Source organism: Helicoverpa armigera, chromosome 10 (assembly GCF_030705265.1).
Source record: "Helicoverpa armigera isolate CAAS_96S chromosome 10, ASM3070526v1, whole genome shotgun sequence".
NCBI lineage: Eukaryota > Metazoa > Arthropoda > Insecta > Lepidoptera > Noctuidae > Helicoverpa > Helicoverpa armigera.
Window position 1 is genome coordinate 11149089 of NC_087129.1, and position 22514 is coordinate 11171602.

The following is a 22514-nucleotide window of genomic DNA, read 5'->3' on the forward strand; positions in this document are numbered from 1 at the left end:
TGACGCAGTACAGCGTATGAGATTTCACAATAGGCCGGAGAGCTCCTAGCTTCAGTCAGTTAAAACATAAGGTTAGTCTAACGGAATATTTCCACCAATAAGATTCTTACTAGATGAAACAACGCTTTGATGAAATCACTCTGGTTCCGGTCTAGCAGAAGAATCTGCGCATGCTTATAAGTTAAATATACATACCAGAGTTTCTTCTACTAGAGTATTTCATTATGGAGTTGCGTTACCTCCCCTTATCAACTCAGCCTACTACAGCTGCTGAACTTAGGCCTCTCCGTCGCGTCGTGATAATTATTGCAGCATTTTTATCCTGGAATAGTTCGCACATGTACTAATTAGAAGTTGATTCTAATTGGAAGTTAATCCAATGATAGTTGTATAATTTATTTATAAGAATGTAAAAATTCGTCCCAACTGGCTTTACCCCCCTCCGATTCAAAGAGGATAGAGCCGGTTGTAAATCAACTAATAAGACAGAACATTGAACAAACATTAATTTAGTTCCTTTTTTTCAACCGATTTAAATGGAAATGCCAATATATGTCTGTCATTAAAAGATACACTGTGCATTCCACACAGCCGTGATAGCTCATGTCCACATTGATTCAATCATCACGAGCTGGAATATGATTCAGCACTATCGATTAACTTAAATTAATTAATTTAATTTTGGAAACTTAGCTTCGCAACTGCATCCACACTAGGGCTGCTAGTACGTAGGTACATCAGCCGACGAACGCTCACGACGATTTTGATGAAACTTTGAACCCAAGCGACGCAAATTTATGCCGAAACTACATAATATGTAGGCTCGTACATGAAGACTGTAGTGTCCTGGAATTTAAAACATAACCAGCCAAGTATCTATTTACAGAAGACAGAGGCTATATCAATAGCCACACAATATATTGTTTTCCTACGTGTGAAGGAATTACAAAGATAAATATTTGAATCACACGTAAATACAATTTAGAGGAAGCTGTTGGTTCGTCACTTAAACCAAAAGTAATTATATACGTCGTTATATACTTATATAGAAGCGGGGTTTACAGCCATGACGTTTATTTTCTCTAAAGTACGCTCAGTATTCTTACACTAATTCTATCCTTACGCTTATGCAATTACACTTTGTCATTACTGCCAGTTACTGTCAAGTCATCTGACAATTTTTTTTCTGTCCTAGTATTTCACATATTCATTTCTTTCATACTTAAAATCACATACATAAATACCTCTAGGCTGCACATTTTTGTTAGGGACTCGAACCCATAACTGTATTTCCATCCATAAGGATGTACAATTACGCCCACGCCCTTGGTAATATATGGGAATCGAACCCATTACCGTAAATCATAATCGTAGTTATATTTCTCTTAATTCTTCCATCATCTTTCACCTCTAGCCAGAGTCTAGGTCTTCGTCAGGGAATCGAACCCATAACTAAAATACGTCGTTATTATGACTCGTTTTATACAACACTTCTGTTAGGGAGTCGAACCCGTAACCGTAATCAAAAACCGTAAGTTGTACAAAAAATCACAGGGAATCGAACCCAATGCTGTTTTATTGCCGTAATGCCTCGTCTAGGACCATAAGTATGAAATCAAATCTACGTTGTGTTTTTGTGTAGTAACCGATTTAGATCTTTTATTCTCGTTGCACTGATGTGAATCAGTACATTTAATGACGAGAATCCTGGTCACGCAGCGCCAAATGTAACCGTTCCACGACAACCCCAGGCTGTAAAAATTTTCGTTTTTCCTAACATATATAAATACCGCAGGCTTCCCCCGAAGGGGAAGAGGTTGCGCCCCGCCATCCGCGCAACCCTGTAGAGCTCGTCACCTTACTGGACGCTCTTCCACCTTAGAGGGCCATGCATTAACTTTACTATTAGTCCCGCCTAATAAAAACTAGGGACAGGGGTAGACGGGACGTCAGCAAATCAAACCAAACTTAACATGCAGGGTACAAATTGAATTACAGATACTAGTAGAGAGTGAGAGGAGTAGCAACCCTACCTAACATAAAATATACATAACGCTTGCGTACAACAATGTATGTTTCAATCTACACTTTAAAACTACAATCCCCTATTAGTGACATGGGCTACCACAGGGCAGTTGGCATGTCGTACGTGTACCGCCAGGACTAACACAGAAGATTCTAGCGGTCACGTTCCCTATGTTCCAAATGTCTTTCCCAATCCTAAGGCAGAGTACTGCGAAGTACAGCTGCCATTGGGCAAGACAGTATCCAGCCAGACTGGGCGCGTGCTCATATTAAACCCCATCGCGAGCCTATTCACCCTTTACTGATTTATACAGATCTAACGCAAGCGCAGTGTATCGTCGGTCGGTGGCAACTTTCCTTAGAAGCGCTATTGGTATACACCGAAGTGGTATTTCGTCACTTCCTCTTCCTTTAATCTGCCCCGTTCTTGGCAGGCATCGGCAACTCCCAAACCTAGCCTGTCCAGTATGCGTGTCTTGCCATCTACCACCGTAATATCCAAAATGGGCCCTAAGGTATGGTGGCAGCTGACGCGACACGATCTCTAGCGTCCCTCGGGACGGGTCTAACGTTCAGTTTTAGCTTGGTTGGTGACGCCTACCCCCCTCCCTGGAAGAGTGCGTACAACAAAGCAAGACAAGGCCAGCTGCCGGTTTGTCAGTCCATGAGAAGTAGCTTTAACTAGCGTTTGGTTCATTTGGATCCCGGTACCAGATAAAGTATAGTTATAAATAGCGCACGGCATACGGCTAGTGCCGTTTAGTAAATATATTGCGATCTGTCAATGCGGTTCTGCCTTCTAAATGTGTATTCGATATGATAGTATTCATGCCCTAGTCCACGGCAATGTTGTGGGTGTGTAGGTGTATTATTAATGCAAGTGTAGTAGAAGGCCTTCTCCGCCTCCCTATAACCAAACGCATGTCAGAGGTACCTCAATGTAGTCAAGAGAGAATATGCCAGACAGATACATATATTTAGAAGCGCAATACATAAATCAAAGCTCAGTTTCCTTACGCTTACGCCAGTGCACAGTATCATTACGCTTATTGCCAAGTCTCGTTTTACGCTTTGCTATAATTAAGTTCAAATATCAAAGTAATTAGAGATAACAGCCTTGGGATGCCAGTCACGGTCTTTGGTATACCTGGAGCCAATGTAATAATAGGGATCACTCACCAGATATCTGCTCATAGTAACTTGTATTCGTCTTACTCACCGGACCATCACCAAACACGATACTCACACATTCTTCCCGCATCACTTACTTGATAGACACTATTATATCTTCAATATAGACTCCCTAATAGACTCGGCTACAGTATTTGGTTACTAGTACACTTCGTGACTCAGCTCCGACTGTCCCCATTTCAGTTCCCTCAAAACCCTTGTGGCCTGCTATCCCTTCCTACATCCTCGCAAGTCCCACCTTCGGCGCTGACTCCACCCTGTTCTTAAGGTCCTGTTTCACGTATTCGTTTATTTGTTACGAGATAGATTTATTAGTCTTTTTGTACACATTCTCAATTGTTCTAAGTATCGTTGTCGGGGTCCATTTGGGATTTGGCACATGTGCACTTCTATTCAATACTGAGTCCTTTGTCTCAAGGTCCTAATTGCCCTAACGGTTGGCATCGGCTTGTAAGTTCTGCTTAGCACATGTTTGATTGCTTTGCTGTGAGAAACTTTCAGACCCTTAAAATATTTTGTTAAGTTTTTATTGCACTCCATGTCAGCTGGCAAATATCCCTACCCATAAAATAGAAAGTTAATGTGTTCTTAAGAGGCCCGTCATCGTGGCGCCTTGTAAAATAAATTAATATTATTTGATAATAATTAGGGCTAGGTGACGACAGTCACATCACTTTAAATATGTTAAGACTGGATAATAATAAGACTAGAATAGTATATCCAGCCAAACTAGGTATAGCGCATCCAAGAACTCAAAGCCAGCCTTCCGCTATAATCAATGCTGACCACAAGAATCCAATTAAAAACAATCTGGAACTAAATGTTAAGAATTAAAAAATAACGTTTCAAACTATCAAATGTTTTAATTGAAAACAAAACACAAACACTTCGACGAAGCCAAAGTCTATCCTTGTTTGCTGTTCTATATAATTAACGTGACTACTAGACAACTAGAAATTCTCAGTCAAACTATCTCTAATTTACTTTAGAACTCGCTTTCAGAATCGTGAATCGCACGTACCGTTGAGCTAGGCAAGTTTGACTGGAAGGTGTCTAGAACTTTCTAGAATACGGTACGCTCTAATTGACCGCATTGAAACCTGCGTGATGTAGACGTGAAATAGATCCTGACTTCTGACTTCTGACATCGTAGAATAATACTGATATTATTATAAAGCTAGAAGCGTAATAATTATCATAGCACAGAAACATAAAAATAATTTATACATAACCAAAAGAGTTATCCCGCTTATAACTTTACTACTACGTCTTGGTTCAGTCTATGCTTTGTTTAGGAGTCTATTTTATGATCTGATAAATAAACGGTAACTACTAAGTTTATCTATGTATCTAAGAATTTCAATTTCAATCGGTTCGTCAAAAAAAAACCGCGATGTCATTACGAACAGGTAAGAAAAATACTGTAAGATATCAATTAATTTCACATGACTGTGAATAAATGCATTTGAAATAAAAGCTCTAATTAAAACGGTTGCAATAATCCACACACTTCTATAGAAAACCTCTAACTTTTCAATTTACCCAGTTCAAAACATTCCTCTTACACTTCAACACGTGTAAATTGTTACTCAAAGCGCTTTCATTGCTGTATACGTGCTGCTGCAAAACTTAGCGATCGCTGGAAATCGCTGGCAGCGGTTTTCAGTTGTCCGATGCAGTTTTTATCCGACTACCGAAGATAGAAAAGGGTTTTATAGATTCTAGTTACCTGCGGTGGAAGTTTGGTACTCCATTTTTAGACGATTTGAATATACTACGGGTTTACGTACTACTTTACTAGATGTTTTATTTCATGAAAGAGAGTGATCCACACTTTTGTTTGTAAATGTACTTATGTTTATGCATATTGTCTTCGTACGATTTAGCGACTCGGCTCGTTTACGCATACGAAGACAATGTGCACAGTGTGTAATACAGTTACACACACATCTTTGGCTCACCCACTCACGTGAAATAAAACATAACATTAGGTCCTAATTTTATTCTGTCTTATATTTCGTTTACTATTTCCTTTCTATAATACCCATTTGTGATAATGGTAATGCTAGTACAAAATGCGTAAACATTGTCCACCTACTATGTATTTCTCATCTGTCTTCATCTATCCACATTATTCCACATATGAGTACTATTTGTTTGAAAAGAAGAAAACCCAATAGCTAACTTTCGTTCAATTTGCAGGCGATATCAGATTTCCTGCTTGGCGTGTTCTGCCTGCCATTCACGCTGGTCGGACAGATCTACAGACGTTTCCTGTTCGGAGCACTGCTGTGCAAACTCATTCCGTTCCTTCAGGGTGAGTTGGTCTTATTTATTTGTTTGTATTTGAGATTAATGTTAGGTCCACATGATACAAACTTCACATAGGTTTTCATAGAATTTTGTCTGTGCAACAAATCGGTGCATACAAAAGTCTGAGCCAACGAGTCTACACGAATATATTGTCATCATATTTTCACTCAGACTACAGATTTTTACGCAGACTTTTTTGAGTCTCTATCGTGTGGCCAAACATTCAATATATTTAGATAAGTTTGAAATAGAAAACTGTGCAATAAGTACTATATTCTTAAAACTTGAATTAAAGAAACTGATAAAATTAAAAATATTGATATTTAGATTAAACTTTTTAGTTGGTCTGCAACCGGCTGGATACCTGATAGTTATAATGTGCGCACTATATAATTTCCATATTGATTTATGAAACACTCATAAATATTAAAATATTCAGTAAAAGGCTTGGGAGATGATGATTGATTTATATTATGAGCCCGATCAAGCATCGGCCGGAAATATTTTTGTCTTAAAATCGTCGGTTCAAATCTTTCAACAAAAAATTCAACATTCAGTCACATTTTCAAACGAACACGTCTGACGGTCAAAGTCTATTGAATTTTCGATTTAACGATGAAAAGAAGATAGGAACGTTTTGACTTATAGGTAGTTTCCACGAAAACAAGATTTGATATGATTTCCTTCAGAAGACTTTTAGTAATTCTGAGAAAATGAGATGAAATCATACGTTTCCCTCGCTTACGGTATTAATAAGGAGTCAAAGAGCATATTTCTGCGAATAAATGAGCCTATACTATGAATTATTAAATCATAGGTAGGTATTATGTATTATAACGTTTACATAATGTTCGCATTTTGTATATTTAATACAGTTAATTGATAGTTACCTAAAGATTATTTTGTTTGATTTGTTGTTAGAGAAAATTGTGGTATAATATTTTACCATACCTAAAGTCCAAATACAACAACATTTTTATAAAACCTGGTTTTCCATCTGCGGCTCACCGACACGATTCATCAAAATCGGCTCAATCGTTTGAAAGTTTTTAGCTATTCTGTCACTAGGGATCTCTAATTTAATTTAAAATAAATCTGCGAAAATTCTAACACAAAAAAATACTGATTCCATATTTTTTCCACAGCTGTGTCCGTCTCCGTGGACGTATGGACCCTGGTCGCGATATCCTTGGAGAGGTACTTCGCGATCTGTCGGCCATTGAAGTCCAGGAAATGGCAGACACAATGCCATGCGTACAAGATGATAGCCATGGTGTGGATACTGTCCATCATGCTGAACACACCGATACTGATCGTGTCTGATCTGCAGCCGATGAGAGGGAATGGTGAGTACATTATATGCTTATAGGTACATGCTGGGTGAAAATCTCGGAAGGGGTAAAGACGAAACTTTTCATAAAGAAAATATTGAATGCGATGTTAATCTTAGTAGAATCGAGTAGCCAGACATGAGAGTCAAAATGCATTTCCGAGATTTTCACTCTATGACGAAGTTATTTTTCAGTTCATATTTTTTTTATTTTTGCCGGCAATGTGGATTCACCATCATTTACTAGTGAACATGCAGTTTTTATATGAAGCGGGTAAACGTCCGTAGTGAATAGTTTAAGGATTGAATTCACTACCTCTCGAGCATCAGACCCAATCTAAACGCTATCGCAGCTTCACAATTTATATTTTGCTGTAAGTACTATAAAGCTCTAAATTGGCAATTTTCGTAAGAACTTAATTCTTATTACTTGTTTCAATGGCCAATGAAAGCGTCTATTACCTACTAAGAATTAAACAATTGGTAATCGTATAGGGCTAGAATTAACCAGAGCGAAGCTGAGAAGTTTTTGACCAACCAATAGAATTTCTCCACTCAATTAAATTATTGATTGACATGTTCAAATAATGAAATTGTAGGTACAAGTGGCTGTTCTCATGTAAGGAGAGCTAGCTCCGCAGGACATATTATAGTGCACAAGCATTTGCGCAGACACAGGTGCACTCACTATTCCTTCACTCTTATAGACCGATGGGACGGACAATCCGACACAACCGGAGAGAGATCAGGCGCAAGACCGACATTAACGTGCTCTCCGAAGCACGGTAGTGTAGGTATTGGTTTTTCAAGTTTCTCCTCTCCTCTATTCAAAATTTTTTAAAGCATGCGCAAGCACGGATTTACACGTAGAATTTTGTTGCCACAAAGCCGTTTAAATAAACGGTCCTGCGCAGAACGAGGCCTTTAATAGTTATTTTAAGGGCTAAGTCAATAGCTACTTATGAGAAAATTCTTCGTCATAATTTCTGTGCAAGTTTTTCTAGAAATTCAATCATATCTAGATGTTTAATGCCGGTTTGTCAGTGGGCGGTCTGATAAACTTTATGAGTTGTATAAATATTTTTTCCAGATTTAAACGAGTCAGGCAAACCTAGCATTTATTTAATAGCAAAAGTTTAACTTGGTATCGTTTTAAAAATGGTGTTGTTAACGTTATCGCTTCATATAAGATATTATTTAAACTAACACGCAATGAACATGCGAACATATTTCTAAAATATTTTGTTATTCCAGATTCTAGAACAATTCATTTTAAAGGGTGATAAAGTAAAAAAGTTTGTTGACATATTTTCTTTTATTTTTCATGTTTTTAATAATATATATTTTACTTTTATGGCTGTACCTACTGGGGTTTAAATTATGTACACATAAAATATCGATGTTATCTACTCTATACTGAACTTTACTGAAATATAGCAACGTATATTATTAGTCTTTGTGTTTTGTTTTCCATAAGCCATTACTACAGCGCCTAATGTAAATTTTATGTCGCTTTAAAATGAATCTCAATTCAATACTTGGATACCTATAAAATGCTATGTTTTTCCAATCTTCACTTAAAGTTTAAAATACATTAAAATAGATTGGATGATTTAACTATTAGGTATACAAATCTAAACTTTTCTCGTCGGATTCTTAGAGTAGAGAGATACAGATACAGTTTACGAGTACTACACAATATTAATATTTTCATATCGCTGGTATTTCTTTGTCTGTCTAAAGCTTTACAGTAATTTCACAACTTACACTAATACAACAAGCATAAGTACTAAACATGTCAACAAAATGTAGTTTTCCAAGCTTTTATACGCGAACATAAAAGGCACTTAACTATAATAAAAACAGCATTACCATATTCAGTATTTCGGTTTGAAATTACATTTTCAAGTAGGTACCTAATAAATAAACTATTCTATTGTCTACGTTACTGATTTTTATATACCTATGTTTGGTAAGATACTTTTTCAGTGTTTTATAAAACGGAAAAAATCCTTGCTTAGAATCAAAAAATGATTGATTTGATTACTTCTTTCAAAGTTAAGAAGCTTCACTATCCTCGGGCAATATAGGCTATGTTATAATTATTATACGCGAGAAACAGCTAGTTCAATATAAAGTTCATATACCCATGGGATTACTTTGTAACCCTGTTTAATTTGCGTGTAATTCACCTAACCTCATCAAAGAGCTAATGAAAAACTGAAAATCTTTGTAATGAAAACTAATATATGCTTAATTCTTTTTTCATTTCTGTATAACAAGTTATGTAAATCAACGTTAACATCTTGAGCTTACGTCATATGCATCGATTTCCATTTTTTTCTGGCAACCCTTGTGATTCTAATTTTAGAATATCTGTCGTTTGCGAAAGCTTGCAAAAAATATAGGTATTAAGATGACATATTGGTATCGGTATTACTTCTAATACTTACTGGGACAAGTCAGATTTCTTCTTTCGACATATTGGACATATCTATTCAAGAATCAATTACTTAGATAGATACTACATATATTATGTTCCAATAAGAAACTCGGCTGTCTGCAAAAAAATCCTCACTAATAAATGACTTTCTGTCTGTCTGAACACACTGTCACATATCCTAATTTTTATCCGGGTACAGGAAGTGGTTCCAACGGGAAGCTTGTGAAAACTTGGTGCGTAGTATACAAGATGTTGATTTGCATTTGTGCAATATTCAAGGACGTAATTACCTATGCCAATGATTGTCAACCCAAATCAACAGGGTACCTATGTAATTTGTTTTTTTTTTTTTTTTCGAAAATCCTTCAATGTCACGTAGCCGTATTTAAACTCGGCGCGTGTGTTACTGGCCTTAAAACCGTGCTGCACCCTCACACAAGCGCAAACACAAAGCATACGTAACGATCATTCATATACATTCATAAAATTGGGTTACTTCTGAAATAATTAATTAATTTTTATTAATTAATAAAAAAAGCAGCGCAAAGGATGATGGGTAAAATTGGCCGGTATATCCAATAATAACCATTCGCATATCAAATGATAGCTTATACCCTAAGCTTCATTTTTTGTTATGGGCACAACCTTGTAAACCACCGGAGAACGAAGATATGACACTTGATAGCATAGGACAGCCCATGGCTTTGAACCACTTCAGTGCGTATGGGAGGGATGTTTAAGTGCATTATTATTGTCAATCATTGTCAGAACGAGTCACAGAAGGTGTCTGTGCCCATATTTTCCAAGTTTATTGAAAAAAAAAAGATTATTTAGCAGGTAGTATTTACAACTTATGGTGTACGTATTTCGCCGTTCTGGTAAGTCTAACCGACATAACCAATGAAAATCAATTGCATATCAAATGTTAGCTTATACCCTAAGCTTCATTTTTTGTTATGGGCACAACTTTGTAAACCACCGGAGAACGAAGATATGACACTTGATAGCATAGGACAGCCTAAGAACTTGAACCACTTCATTCTGTATGGGAGCGATGTTTAAGTGCATTATATTATTGTCCATATTAGTCAGAACATATCACACAAGGTGTCTGTGCCCATATTTTCCGAGTTTATTGAAAAAAAAAGATTATTTAGCAGGTAGTACTTACAACGTATGGTTTACGTATTCCGCCGTTCCGGTGAGTCTAACCCTTATATCCAATAAAAACCATTCGCATATCAAATGATAGCTAATACCCTAAGCTTCATTTTTTGTTACGGGCACAACCTTGTAAACCACCGGAGAACGAAGATATGACACTTGATAGCATAGGACAGCCTATGGACTTCAACCACTTCATTTTGTATGGGAGGGCTGTTAAGTGCTATAGATTATTGTCAATATCAGTCAGGACGTGTCACAGAAAGTGCATGTGTCCATATTTTCCAAGTTTATTGAAAAAAAAAAAGATTATTTAGCAGGAAGTATTTACAACGTATGGTGTACGTATTCCTCCGTTCCGGTGAGTCTAAGCCTTATATCCAATAAAAACCATTTGTACATCAAATGATAGCTTATGTCATAAGCTTCATTTTTTATTACGGGCAAAATATTGTAAACCACCGGAGAACGAAGATATGACACTTGATAGCATAGGACAGCCTATGGACTTCAACCACTTCATTTTGTATGGGAGGGCTGTTAAGTGCATTATATTATTGTCAATATCAGCCAGGACGTGTCACAGAAGGTGCATGTGTCCATATAAAAAAAAAAAAACAGTTGGTGTAACTATTCCGCTGTTCCAGTGACTTTAACCGGCATAGCCAATAATATCCATTTGCACATGAAATGATAGCTTATACCCTAAAATTCAATTTTTGTTATGGGTGGAACATTGTTAACCACTGGGGAAAAAAGATATCAGTCCTGTAAGCCTACGACTGCCTATGGAATTAAACTACTTTGGCACGTATGGTATATAAGGAAAACCTATCTTTTTATTACAAATAACGTAGCTTTTCCACCACTGAAAGATTTTTCAAATCAGTTCAGTCAAGTTCAGAGCCCATTTAATGCAAATACTTGTCGTGAGTACTTGCACAGACATCATCTAATGGCCAGGATAATACATCTTGCTTTGAAATATAATCCTGTGGAATTAGAGATGTGCTGGCATCAATCTATCATCATCAATGACTGTCGACTGCCCTGGCTAACAAGCCTGATGTGCCATATGATGAGAACTCTGTGAAATCTGACAAACAACTTAAGTAACTTTATTCTACTGATTAAACCGGACTTGAGCACCCGTTTGGTTACTATTTGTGCGTCACTACATAGTATAAGACAAAGTCGCTTTTTCAGTCCTTATATCCCTACGTCCCTATGAAAGCTTAACTCTTCCAAACTACGCAACAGATTTTGATGCAGTTTTTTAATACATTATTCTATTCAAAGATAGAGTGATTGAAGAGGAAGGTTTGTATGTGTAATAACATTCGTTAAATAGTGAGTAAATACTGTTTTCCCGTGCGGAGCTGGGGCATAGTTTTGTAATAATTCGACAACCCAGGGCACTATCCTGGTGCTGCAGAACGAGGATATGTTATCTCCAATAATGGAAATAATATACGGTGGTAGAAGTAAAAGTTTTTATGTTTTGTTTTGCTATTAAAACAATTATGCCTAGTTAAGACCGATTTTAATTGATAGTCTACCCTAGGCTTATTTAAATAAGTGATGAGTTGACGAAAATACATCATACAATGATTTTTCCTACTATGGATTTTATTTTAACAAAAAAAAACGGTGCAAAAAGTATAAATCTTTTGTGCCCGACTGTACTTATTTCCGGTAGATTCTTGACATGAACTGTTTTATTTCAGTAACTGTAGGGTATAAGCAATAATCTAATATACATTAGAACTTTATTGGTTATCAGGCCAGGGTTCATACAAAATTGCCCATCATCCTTTGCTATTTCCCGTCTAGTGTAATTCCAATCAATTATTTACGTATTTTATGTCAACCTCCTGAAATATTGCACAAATGAAAATCAACACCTTGTATAGTATAGTATTATAAAGATTCGTTATAAAGTTTACTTGGTAGACTCTACTAAATTACATATTTTCATCGCCTTGTCAAATTATGAAATTCGCAAAAAATAAACAACCTACTTGAAATACCACTTTGCCTACTAGAAATCCCTAAAAAACTATTTTCTCCTTGAAAAGCTTAGGACCCAAACAATTTGCCTTTCAGAATATCAAAAGGTTAAGCCTATAGAGAAACCAGATTACTGCGGTCAGAATAAAAAAAATGTTCGTTTCAGACGACCTTTCAGAAACATTGTCATAATGTTTCTTTTTATGTTACAATCTACATTTATTTATTTTGTACATACAATTTACATTTTTAAATATTAAATATAAAAATAAAAAACATTTAAAAATATAAAAAATAGGTTTTTATGTTTATTGTTATGAATGTAAATCTGAGCTGTTATTTTTTCTTAATTATATAAACATGTTTCTTTTTGAGTAATTGGATATTAAGGCTAAATCTGTATCCAAAAATTAAAGATATATTATTAATTTTTATAACGTTGAATTTTGTGAAGTTTATCAAATGTTATGTTCTATCTGACGAATAAATAGGTGACCTTATGTCCTCCTTCCTTATGTACTCCCTTTATATACTTCATTATGTACTCCCTTTATGAACTTCCATATGTACTCCCCTTATGTACTTCATAATAAACTTCCTTATGTACTCCCCTTGTTCTTCCTTATGTACTCCCCTTATATACTTCCTTATGTACTCCCCTTATGTACTTCGTTATATACTTCCTTATGAACTCCCCTTATGTACTTTCTTATAGGTATACTTAATTATGTACTCCCCTTATGAACCTCCTTATGTACTCCCCTTATGTCCTTCCTTATGTACTTCCTTATATACTTTCTTATGTACTCCTCATATATACTTCCTTATGTACTCCCCTTATGACCTTCTTTACGTACTTCCTGATATACTTCCTTACAGTGGCGAGGCGTCCTTATAAGCCGATTCCCATCGGCTTCCCTTTCGAATTTCAAGAAAGAAGCATAGGTATAAGTTATAATCCCACCCAAAACATAAATGTGAAAGACTGCCAAGTTCGATAATATGGGAACGTTTCGCCTATAAAAGAAGTGAGATCTGAATAAGTACCAAGTTCCATACACATACCTCAGTTAAAAATAGTTACTTTTTAATGATGCTACTTGGCAAGTTTTCACACACCTTGTTATAAACCTACTAAATGCAATGAATCAAGTATTTAATTTTCTATTAAAACTTGCCAAGTAACATCATTAAAAAGTACTGAGTACCCCCCCCATTTTTTTTTTGCTGCGGCTTCCCTATTTCATTAAACCACCCTTCGCCACTGCTTCCTTATGGACTCCCCTCATATACTTCCTTATGTACTCCCCTTATGTCCTTCCTTATCTACTCCCATTATGAACTTCCATATATACCCCTTATGAACTTTCATATGTACTCCCCTTATGCTTCCTTATGTACGTCCTTATACATATACTTCCTCACATACTTTATTATGTACTCCCCTTATGTACTCCACTAATGTTCTCCTCTTATTTACTTCCATAATACTTTATAATGTAGTGTTTTTGGAAGTCGGTTCTATTTTTTAAAGCATTTGACATATATTCGATACCTGCAAAAGCTGTCAAAATATCAAACATAAAAGTTATCTGACGATTTATAAATAGGTAATAAGTTACAAGAACTGCATATTAAATTTTTGAGTTAGTCTTTAGAGATAAAAAAAATTCTCCTTCATAAGACACTATCACTTTAATGTGATTACGGAATACAATATCATACAATAATTCATAAGTTATTAAGTCCTTTTACAGCATACCCTAAAAATACGTTATTCGCTATAAGTAGATTCATCATCATCATCATCTCAGCCATAGGACGTCCACTGCTGGACATATAGTAGGTAAATTACTATTACATAGATAATTACAATTCATATGACAGATACATTTATTTAATGAAAAGCTTAATAAGCAATTAGCAAACCATTTTAATGGAGGCGTTAAGTATTTATAAATTAACATCGCTTTACTGTTTATTGGTAATGAGCTTTGTCATTACAATTTAATTTTATTGAATAGAGACGATTTTAATGTAAATGTTAAGAGTATTAATTAACGGTACTTTAGTTTTAAGGGTGAACATAAGTTTTCAATTAGCAAAGTGTAGGTAAACAGATAAATATGTACGTAAAATGGTTGAACAAGTTTTATGCTATCTAATATTGGTCTCGTCTTTTCCCAATAATGTTGAGGTCGGTTTTCTACTCACAGTGCTTTCATACTGACTTTTTTTTTGATGCACGTAGCAAAGAGACACGGCAAAAATCTGTCGTGCGGATGTTTGGGTCTTTTTTGTACCGGTAGTTGTCAATTTTTGGCGATGTCGCTTATTTTTTCCGCTCAGTAAATCCGGCAGTGTGAAAAGGTTTTTAACCAAATGCGTAATAAGTTACCCTAGCTTTATACAGTGCGACTGTCTATTTTATGTCCTCAACCCGTTACCCTTAGTATGACCCACTTACCCACTATTCTTATATTTGTAAAGTTTCATGAAAATAGGTTCAGAAGTGTTTGCGTAAAATAGTAATAAACATCCATATATCAAAACTTTCTCGAGTATCATGTTAGTGTGACTCGAAATGTTTTTTTCGTGTAACATAAATATTCGCATAAACATGATAAAATACCATTTTGAATCTAATTTTTACTGTGTGTCAGAATGGTACTTGAAAACAAGTACCTACAACTTTTATTACTGAGTGATAGTATGTCAAATTTAATGGTGTGAATATTGAACAGCTAACGTGATATGGAACTTTTGTGACAAATAAGTGATTCGGTAGATATCTTTACGTTTTGTGGGGCACGTCTCAAGTCTCAACATATAAGTAATTTTAAGAGGGGTACAAACCTCTTCAGATACTTTAGTAATGATAAAATAAGAAATTATTATAGTTCAAAATCTTTTATTGGAAGAGGGTTTACCTAGTATTTTACGACAGTATATACAATAGAACAGCAACCTCAGAATCCCCCATTACATTGGCGATTTCACACTCTTGGTTTCACCAAACTCACCTTTTCCAAGTTGGTATATTATTTGGAATCAGCACATATTCTTCTTCCATACTATTCTGCCTGTCATCTCTTTTATACTTGACCAAAAAAAAAACATGGCAGTCGGACTTAATTTTTTGAAGTTTTACTATTTTATCCATCTCATTTTGGTGCTAGAATATCACAAGAGAAATAGTGGAAAACTTCCAGCTCGCTAAAACAGGTGCCACAAAAGAACCATAGAATCCACTCTATCGAAAAACCGACGTTTTTAATAAAATAAATTAACAAAACAACTCCGATTTCTATGCGAAAAACGGCTTTCAATAGCGAATATTTTTTCCTATCCATATATGTTTTTGCAGGCAAAATATTTCGTGTTTTTAAAGCACATGCTAATAAAAACCTGGTATGTAAAGATATGTAAAGTTTAGCCTAGAAATAAAACATAATAAACTTTGATATTTCAAGGAGTATCCATTTTTTGGACACTTTCACGTAATTCTCAAATTCAAGTCACGTTTTTACATAAGTCACTATCGAAGGGTCGGGTTTTTCAGAAAGAATCATAAGGTTCGATATTAAACATGCGAGAAGGTAAATATTTGACGATACGTGTTGAATTTAGTTCAGTGCTATCAATATTTTAAGCGTGTATTATATTAAAGGTTCATATGTGAAATCTAGGACTATATTTGAGGTCAAAAACCATAACGACGAGTCTTGAATTTGTAAATACTTCCACGAATGACGGTATTTATTTGAAAATAAGTAAATCCGTATATATTACTCGTTGAATACACATTTAACGAGTATATTAATCAAAGTACACGCTTAGTTTAGGTCGGTAGTAAAAAAAGTATAAGTATTTTAAAACTTATTTTTTTAGAGTTTCAAAAAGCGATACAAGCCATTTTTACTTTACTAACATTACTTAAGAACATTTATCTTGCCCTTTTATCGACGTAAAATCATCAAATGACCCCTCCCGCTGTGGGTTAGCAGCGGTGAGGGAGTGTCAGACTCTTACTGACTAAAATCGTCGTGTTCCGTCATAGGCCTTTTATGTACCAGGGCCGCGGTATCTCTTTCGAACAACCCGCAGCCCATTTATCTTGCCCTTAAGACTACTTATTTTTTGAACAAGAACTAAATTCTTACTTCAACTTTATAAAGTGTAAGTTAACTAAAAAAAAGTGCACTGAAACTACCAGAATTTAAAGGACTCACAAGAACTTATATACCTGTGGGAACGTCAGAAGGAGCCTCGCGGCGGTTCTGGCTGTCACCTTCCATCGTTTGCGTTGTAACTACCGGAATTCAAAAATAAAGGCACGCTTGTATAGTCCAATGTTCCATTATTTGGTTTTCTCGCCATTTTATTCACAATCGCACACAATCAGTAAGATGGAATGAGATTTCGAGCCAATAGGTTAGTATGTGCGCACTTCAGTTGGCACCTGTCACCAGAATGACCGCTGCCATTACTTGTCGTGACACTTACTACTCTATTCGGGGTTACCCGCTCATAATTTTAATTTTATAAACGCGCCGACATACCTAATATTAACTATAAAATGCAAATTAGTAAAGCTATGTGTAGTATTAAGTTTAGTAATAATTTACGCAAGACTGGTAGATAATAACAAGGGAAATTGTGCTAGGAAAAGTAATGTGGAAATTGCTTGTGAAGCCTATAAGTGGAGGATATAGAGGAAAAGTACTTAAGGAATTTTATAGTCTAAAAGCCCGCATTTACAGTTTAAAGACTAGACAAGTATGTAAAATTGTATGCAATATATAGAAAACTAGTAGTTTCCTGTGGTTTCATCCGGGGATTCTGTCCATACTGGGACAAAATAAACTTTTTTTCTACTTGGGCATAGTGTAGCTTTCCAGCAAGTAAAGCTTTTTTCAGCAGTTAGGCTACAAACAAAAATGTTTTCTTTTTCTTAATATACATAGATGTACCGCATAGATTAAGATAAACCGTAGGCGGGATGGTAATGTATGTATGACTAAACATAATAATATGATGTGATCTCAGATAAATGAATATAAAAGCTCGAGAAATATAATTTCTGCTAAAGCCCTCAATTGCGTCCGCATATTGAAGAAAATATTACGTGTTCTAGGAAAAGGCTTACCCACTTAACTTATTTCCATGCCATATTTCATCTCAACCCGTTAACCAGGTCTATCGTAAAGGCTGCCTGCCCACCTCCTATGCAGTTGGTGACCGATATTTTATAGGAGAAAAATATAACCCACTGATAGCAATATAGCAACGCGTGTTCTTAAAAAAGTCGGTCAGAAAATCCTTGTAAAAACGTTCTACAAGAAATTGGCCTGATTGTGTGTCGTACGCAAAGTCTGTCATGGGCGGGCAGCCTAAAGTACTCATAATAAGCAAAAAATACTTCTCATTCATAACATCGGGTATAATGATGTAATGGAATATTCTAGCAACACTAACTCACAAAACAATAGTAACAGAAAGAGGCCACAACTATTATTAGGAACCCAAAAAGTTCACGCACGACCACTTCCTAAATAAAACCTTAACCAAAGGGAACCGCAATAATTCACGTTTGGGTTAGGCAACCCTTTTCTCTTTCAAACTTGACAGTACCGTCATGTTGATTACAAATAATATATGGATGGAAACCTTTTATTGATATTCAACGTATATTTTAGGAAATATAATAATTATGATTGTTTCATTGAGAAAATGGTTCTATGTATAGCTTGGTTAGGTTAATATATAATAATAAAGATTGGAAATTTAGACCTAAATGGGATGATTTTAACAACATACGCGTAAATGTATCTCTGTTCGCATTCACATTTATATGAAACGAAGAAAATTTTAAAACAAAAAAAGGCCAAAAGTAGTAAGTAATTAAACACCACATAAAAAGAGAAATTTTAGTGTTATAGAAAATAAATTAATTTTAAATTTCGTAATTTAAAAAACTTTTACCGAATCCATTCACTACTGACCAAAGAGCCTTAAATTTTTAAAAAGGCTTTATGCTCGTTTAAATAAATTATGTGCGAAAAGATCAGAGATGGAAAAAAGGTAGAAAAAGGTCTGCTTTTTGGCTGTTTTTTTAAGAAAATAATGATGTAAAATTAAAATTAAGGATGGTTCAGGAATGGTGATTTATGATGCTTGCTTAGGATTTTAAAATATTCTTATCAGGTTTATGTATTTATTTTTATATAAAGTCAAGATTTTTGGGTTGAACAAATATTGAACCTTCCCTGTTGAGGGCCCGTTTACACGAGCGTTAAAATGTCGTTGGCGTAAATTTTACGCTCGACATCAGCGTATTTTTTACGCTTTTCTGAATAACTGTAGTATAACACTTACGTCTGCAACGTGAAGATTTGCAAGTTATGTGTGTTTTAGCACCCAAAGCTTTAAAAAAGCACGGTACAATTAATTTACACCGCATTAAAATAACGTTTTCATATAAACAATACTTAGAAAAATATTTGTTCTATTTGAGTCTTTTTTACATGCGTTTCTTCTTCATTACAACAATGAAACATGAATGAAAACTGTTAATACATTTTTAATGTATACATTGCGAAGAAAATCCAAGGATTTTCTTGAAATATTACCTACATTAATGCCTAGTAGTGGTTCGTTTAATAGTTTCCGTACACGTGTTTTTCCCTAGTAAACGGAAAATACAAATCCAGGTTGCAGGAACGGAATTCAATTTTGTACCGGGGAATCACCGGCATGGAGTGACTTTTATTTTATTTTTGTGACTTTGATTAGCCTTGTAACTAGTTCACATGTACGTTTTTTAGAAGCTTTGATGATTTGAGAAGCTTTTTACCGTTTGTGACAAATATATTCGAAATACGTGTTTTTATAAATTACTGATACGTTAAATGTTTAAGAAACAATATTTCAAAGTATTTTGTAAACAAATAATAAATTGCATATATTTTCTACGTACTTGCGTCTGATGTTTTTTGTCTTGTTTTCTTGGAAGCACGAGAAAAATACAAAAGATATGTTTTTTACGTATAAATAATTTTTAATATACTTTTTGTCTGTAAAAATGCAGAGATAGAGTAGGTGTTTTTAATATTTTGATTGCAAAAATAGATGACAATATTAGTCTTACAAATATTTACGCGAAATCGTGGGCGCGAGTTCAGTATTAATCCCAATCATACCATATTACATTGTTACTTATATCGTACGCCTACAGAGTTCAAAATAATTGCTTTTTCCACATTTTGCGTGCCTAAAGGGCGTGAGATTTTTTTCTAAGCGTCACATGTAAATAAGGAGGACTGGTAAAGGCGTACATTTTGAATGGGCACTCAAATAAATATGCGGGAGTTCATTGGACTGTATATTGTGAGGCTTACTTGCTAGTCAAGGGGTTTGCACGACAAAATGAGCTTGAAATATATTTTATTTAGTTATTTGTTGATGTTTTTCAAACATGTGGGAAACGATTTTGGTAACTGTACTTGATATTTTAGGGTGAAACCGCACCACCAGGCCAATCAATCAGCATCGGTGGTCGATCGTTCCCATAAATCAATGGTAAAATGGATTGGTCGACGATCAATCGATGGCGTCGACCATTGATAGGTCAAGTAACACGTCAACAAGGCCGTATGATTTTGGTAGCCATCATTGTGTCTACATGACCTAACGTTTTTTAATGATAAATTGAACACACGTACTGACACAAGGACCTCGCGTGTAGTCCAATTAACTTACTGATCAATTCAAACAAAATCTAAAAATATGCAAAATCTAAAAGTATGTCTACTTTTTATGTGTCACCTTATATGTATATGGACTGATCGACCCAAGGGTTCTTTAACCTCATGATTGATCAGCCTGCGCAGACTTTAGCCACGGGCAGTTTTGGTTATTTTGGGAGAGAATCTACTAAAACTCTTTTAAGTCTATTTCCATTTTGAGAGAATTAGAATTTTGTTCCTAACAAAATGAACCAAGTTAAGCCTTCAAGTTATTCATTTCCAGCATAAGCTTGACCTTATTTTTTGCTCATTCGTTCAAAATGTTATCAATGTAGGTGGAAGGCGTTCAGACATTTTTAAATTCAATTAATCTCCTCCTACATGGTAAAATGTCATGTCATTTTTCAGTTTTATGAATATCATTCGTCTGTGAACGTTGCAAAAGAGCCGATAGCGGTACGATAAATTCTTTTTATACGCATTTTTGACGGTGTCGATTTTTTATGACACCCGTTTAATATTTTGCCTATAGTAAAATAGTATGCAGATGCTTTTGATGCTATCATGTTCATGTATCATTATCAATTTTAGTCAGTAAACAGATTAGTCAATAAAAGTCTGACACTCCCTCTCATTGCAGTTAGTGCTGAATTAGACAAAACAACAAAAAATGTATTTCAGCTTTCAGACGTGGGCAGACTAAATGTCAATCTATTCTTTACCTACATATGTGCCACAAACCTATTATTGTCCCAAAAATGAGTTTAATATTACTGGCTGACTCAACAGAATTTCAAACAGCTGTCCCAATTTAATTTTAATGAGACAATTGTGTTAATTTGTGTTTGTCGGACAATTTAATCCGTCTATTTTTCTTAAATACAACAATCGCATAACAATAGGTAGATACTTTATTTGTGAGACAGTGTAATCATCTTTTTAAATAGTACAATATAGGTAGTAAATCTGCCTATAGTTAAATAATATTTAAAAAATTTAGAGTAAGTGGAGGGCGCGCGGCACTTTTCGGATAATGCAAAGGTTCTTCTAGGGTGTGTTCAAACCAAACTCAAAGTCAAAGTCAAATCATTTATTTCATTTAGGCCTTTACAAGCACTTATGAACGTCAAAATTATAACTAAGTTTGATTCTAGTTGCCCATTCCAAAAGTAGCTTCCTATGGAGAAGAACGGGCAAGAAACTCCATGGTTACTCTTTTTAAAAATAATATAGTATTACAATTTGTATGTATTGATACATACAGTAAAAGCATGCGAAGATCATGTAGAATCGCAAAGACAAATGAGGATAAAATGACAATTATTTAAAATTAAATTAAAATGCTACATGGTGTTCACATTTACAAATTGGTTTATATTTTGGTACAAAGTTACAAACAAATAATCAAAAGATGAATACAATTTTATTTGCTGGTGTAATTTTAATTTGTTAATTAATTAGATATTGTCAATATGTCCTATGGAGCAGGACCAGCATGTTTCCAAGCATTTTTATCTTGAATGTAATCTTCTAATTTATAATATGCTTGCTTACAAAGTGTGGCTTTTATATGAGTTTTAAACCGCATGTCATTTAGTTCCAGAATGTTGTCTGGTATTTTATTATAACATTTGACACAATATCCCATGAAAGATGTATGTACTTTAGATAATCTAAACTGCGGGATAGCTATCTTATTTTTATTTCTAGTGTTATACTATTTCGACTGACAGTCAGTCGCCGAATGTGAGCGAACGTTACGCAGTCTATTGCATTTCCATACATATTCAGTTCTTCGTTCACATCTAACCAACGATACGTTATGCGTAATATACATAGACGCTGACATTCGGCGGCTGACAGTCAGTTTGGTTTGAACGCAGCCTTATATTGTTATGTAACAAAGTTAATTACCAACATAAGACAAATACATTTCAAAAAGCTCATAAATAAGGTCACATTTTATAAGGACGCGAATTTAAAAGTACCTTGGATCAAACTCATTAAAGTCGAGCCAAGGCTTGAAACAAAAAAACAAGAAAAAATCCAAACTTTCTAAGAATTTTTGACTCGCGTTATTTCTTAACGATGAAACATCAAATGTTAGATTTGTTGTTTATTTGAAAACAGGGACAGGCACAAGGAAATTGATATTGCGTAATACTGGCAGTAAAACTTTGTTGTAACAAAATTGAAAAAAAAAACATAATTGAAATTAAAAAATACTCTTGGATGCTTTTATTTTTCTCTCAGGCTTTTTCGTCAATTTTTAATGAAGATATCTGTCTTG

The 22514-nt window shown here is 34.9% G+C and overlaps 1 protein-coding gene across 1 annotated transcript in view; it reads left to right on the plus strand.

The window, feature by feature from the left end:
• Positions 1-22514, plus strand: part of LOC110370995 (gastrin/cholecystokinin type B receptor) — a 115724-nt gene that overhangs the window by 30783 nt on the left and 62427 nt on the right. Inside the window, exons 3-4 of the mRNA XM_064036578.1 lie at positions 5419-5533; positions 6675-6875. Of these exons, the coding sequence (XP_063892648.1) occupies positions 5419-5533; positions 6675-6875 (316 nt within the window). The remainder of the gene's footprint in view (positions 1-5418; positions 5534-6674; positions 6876-22514) is intronic.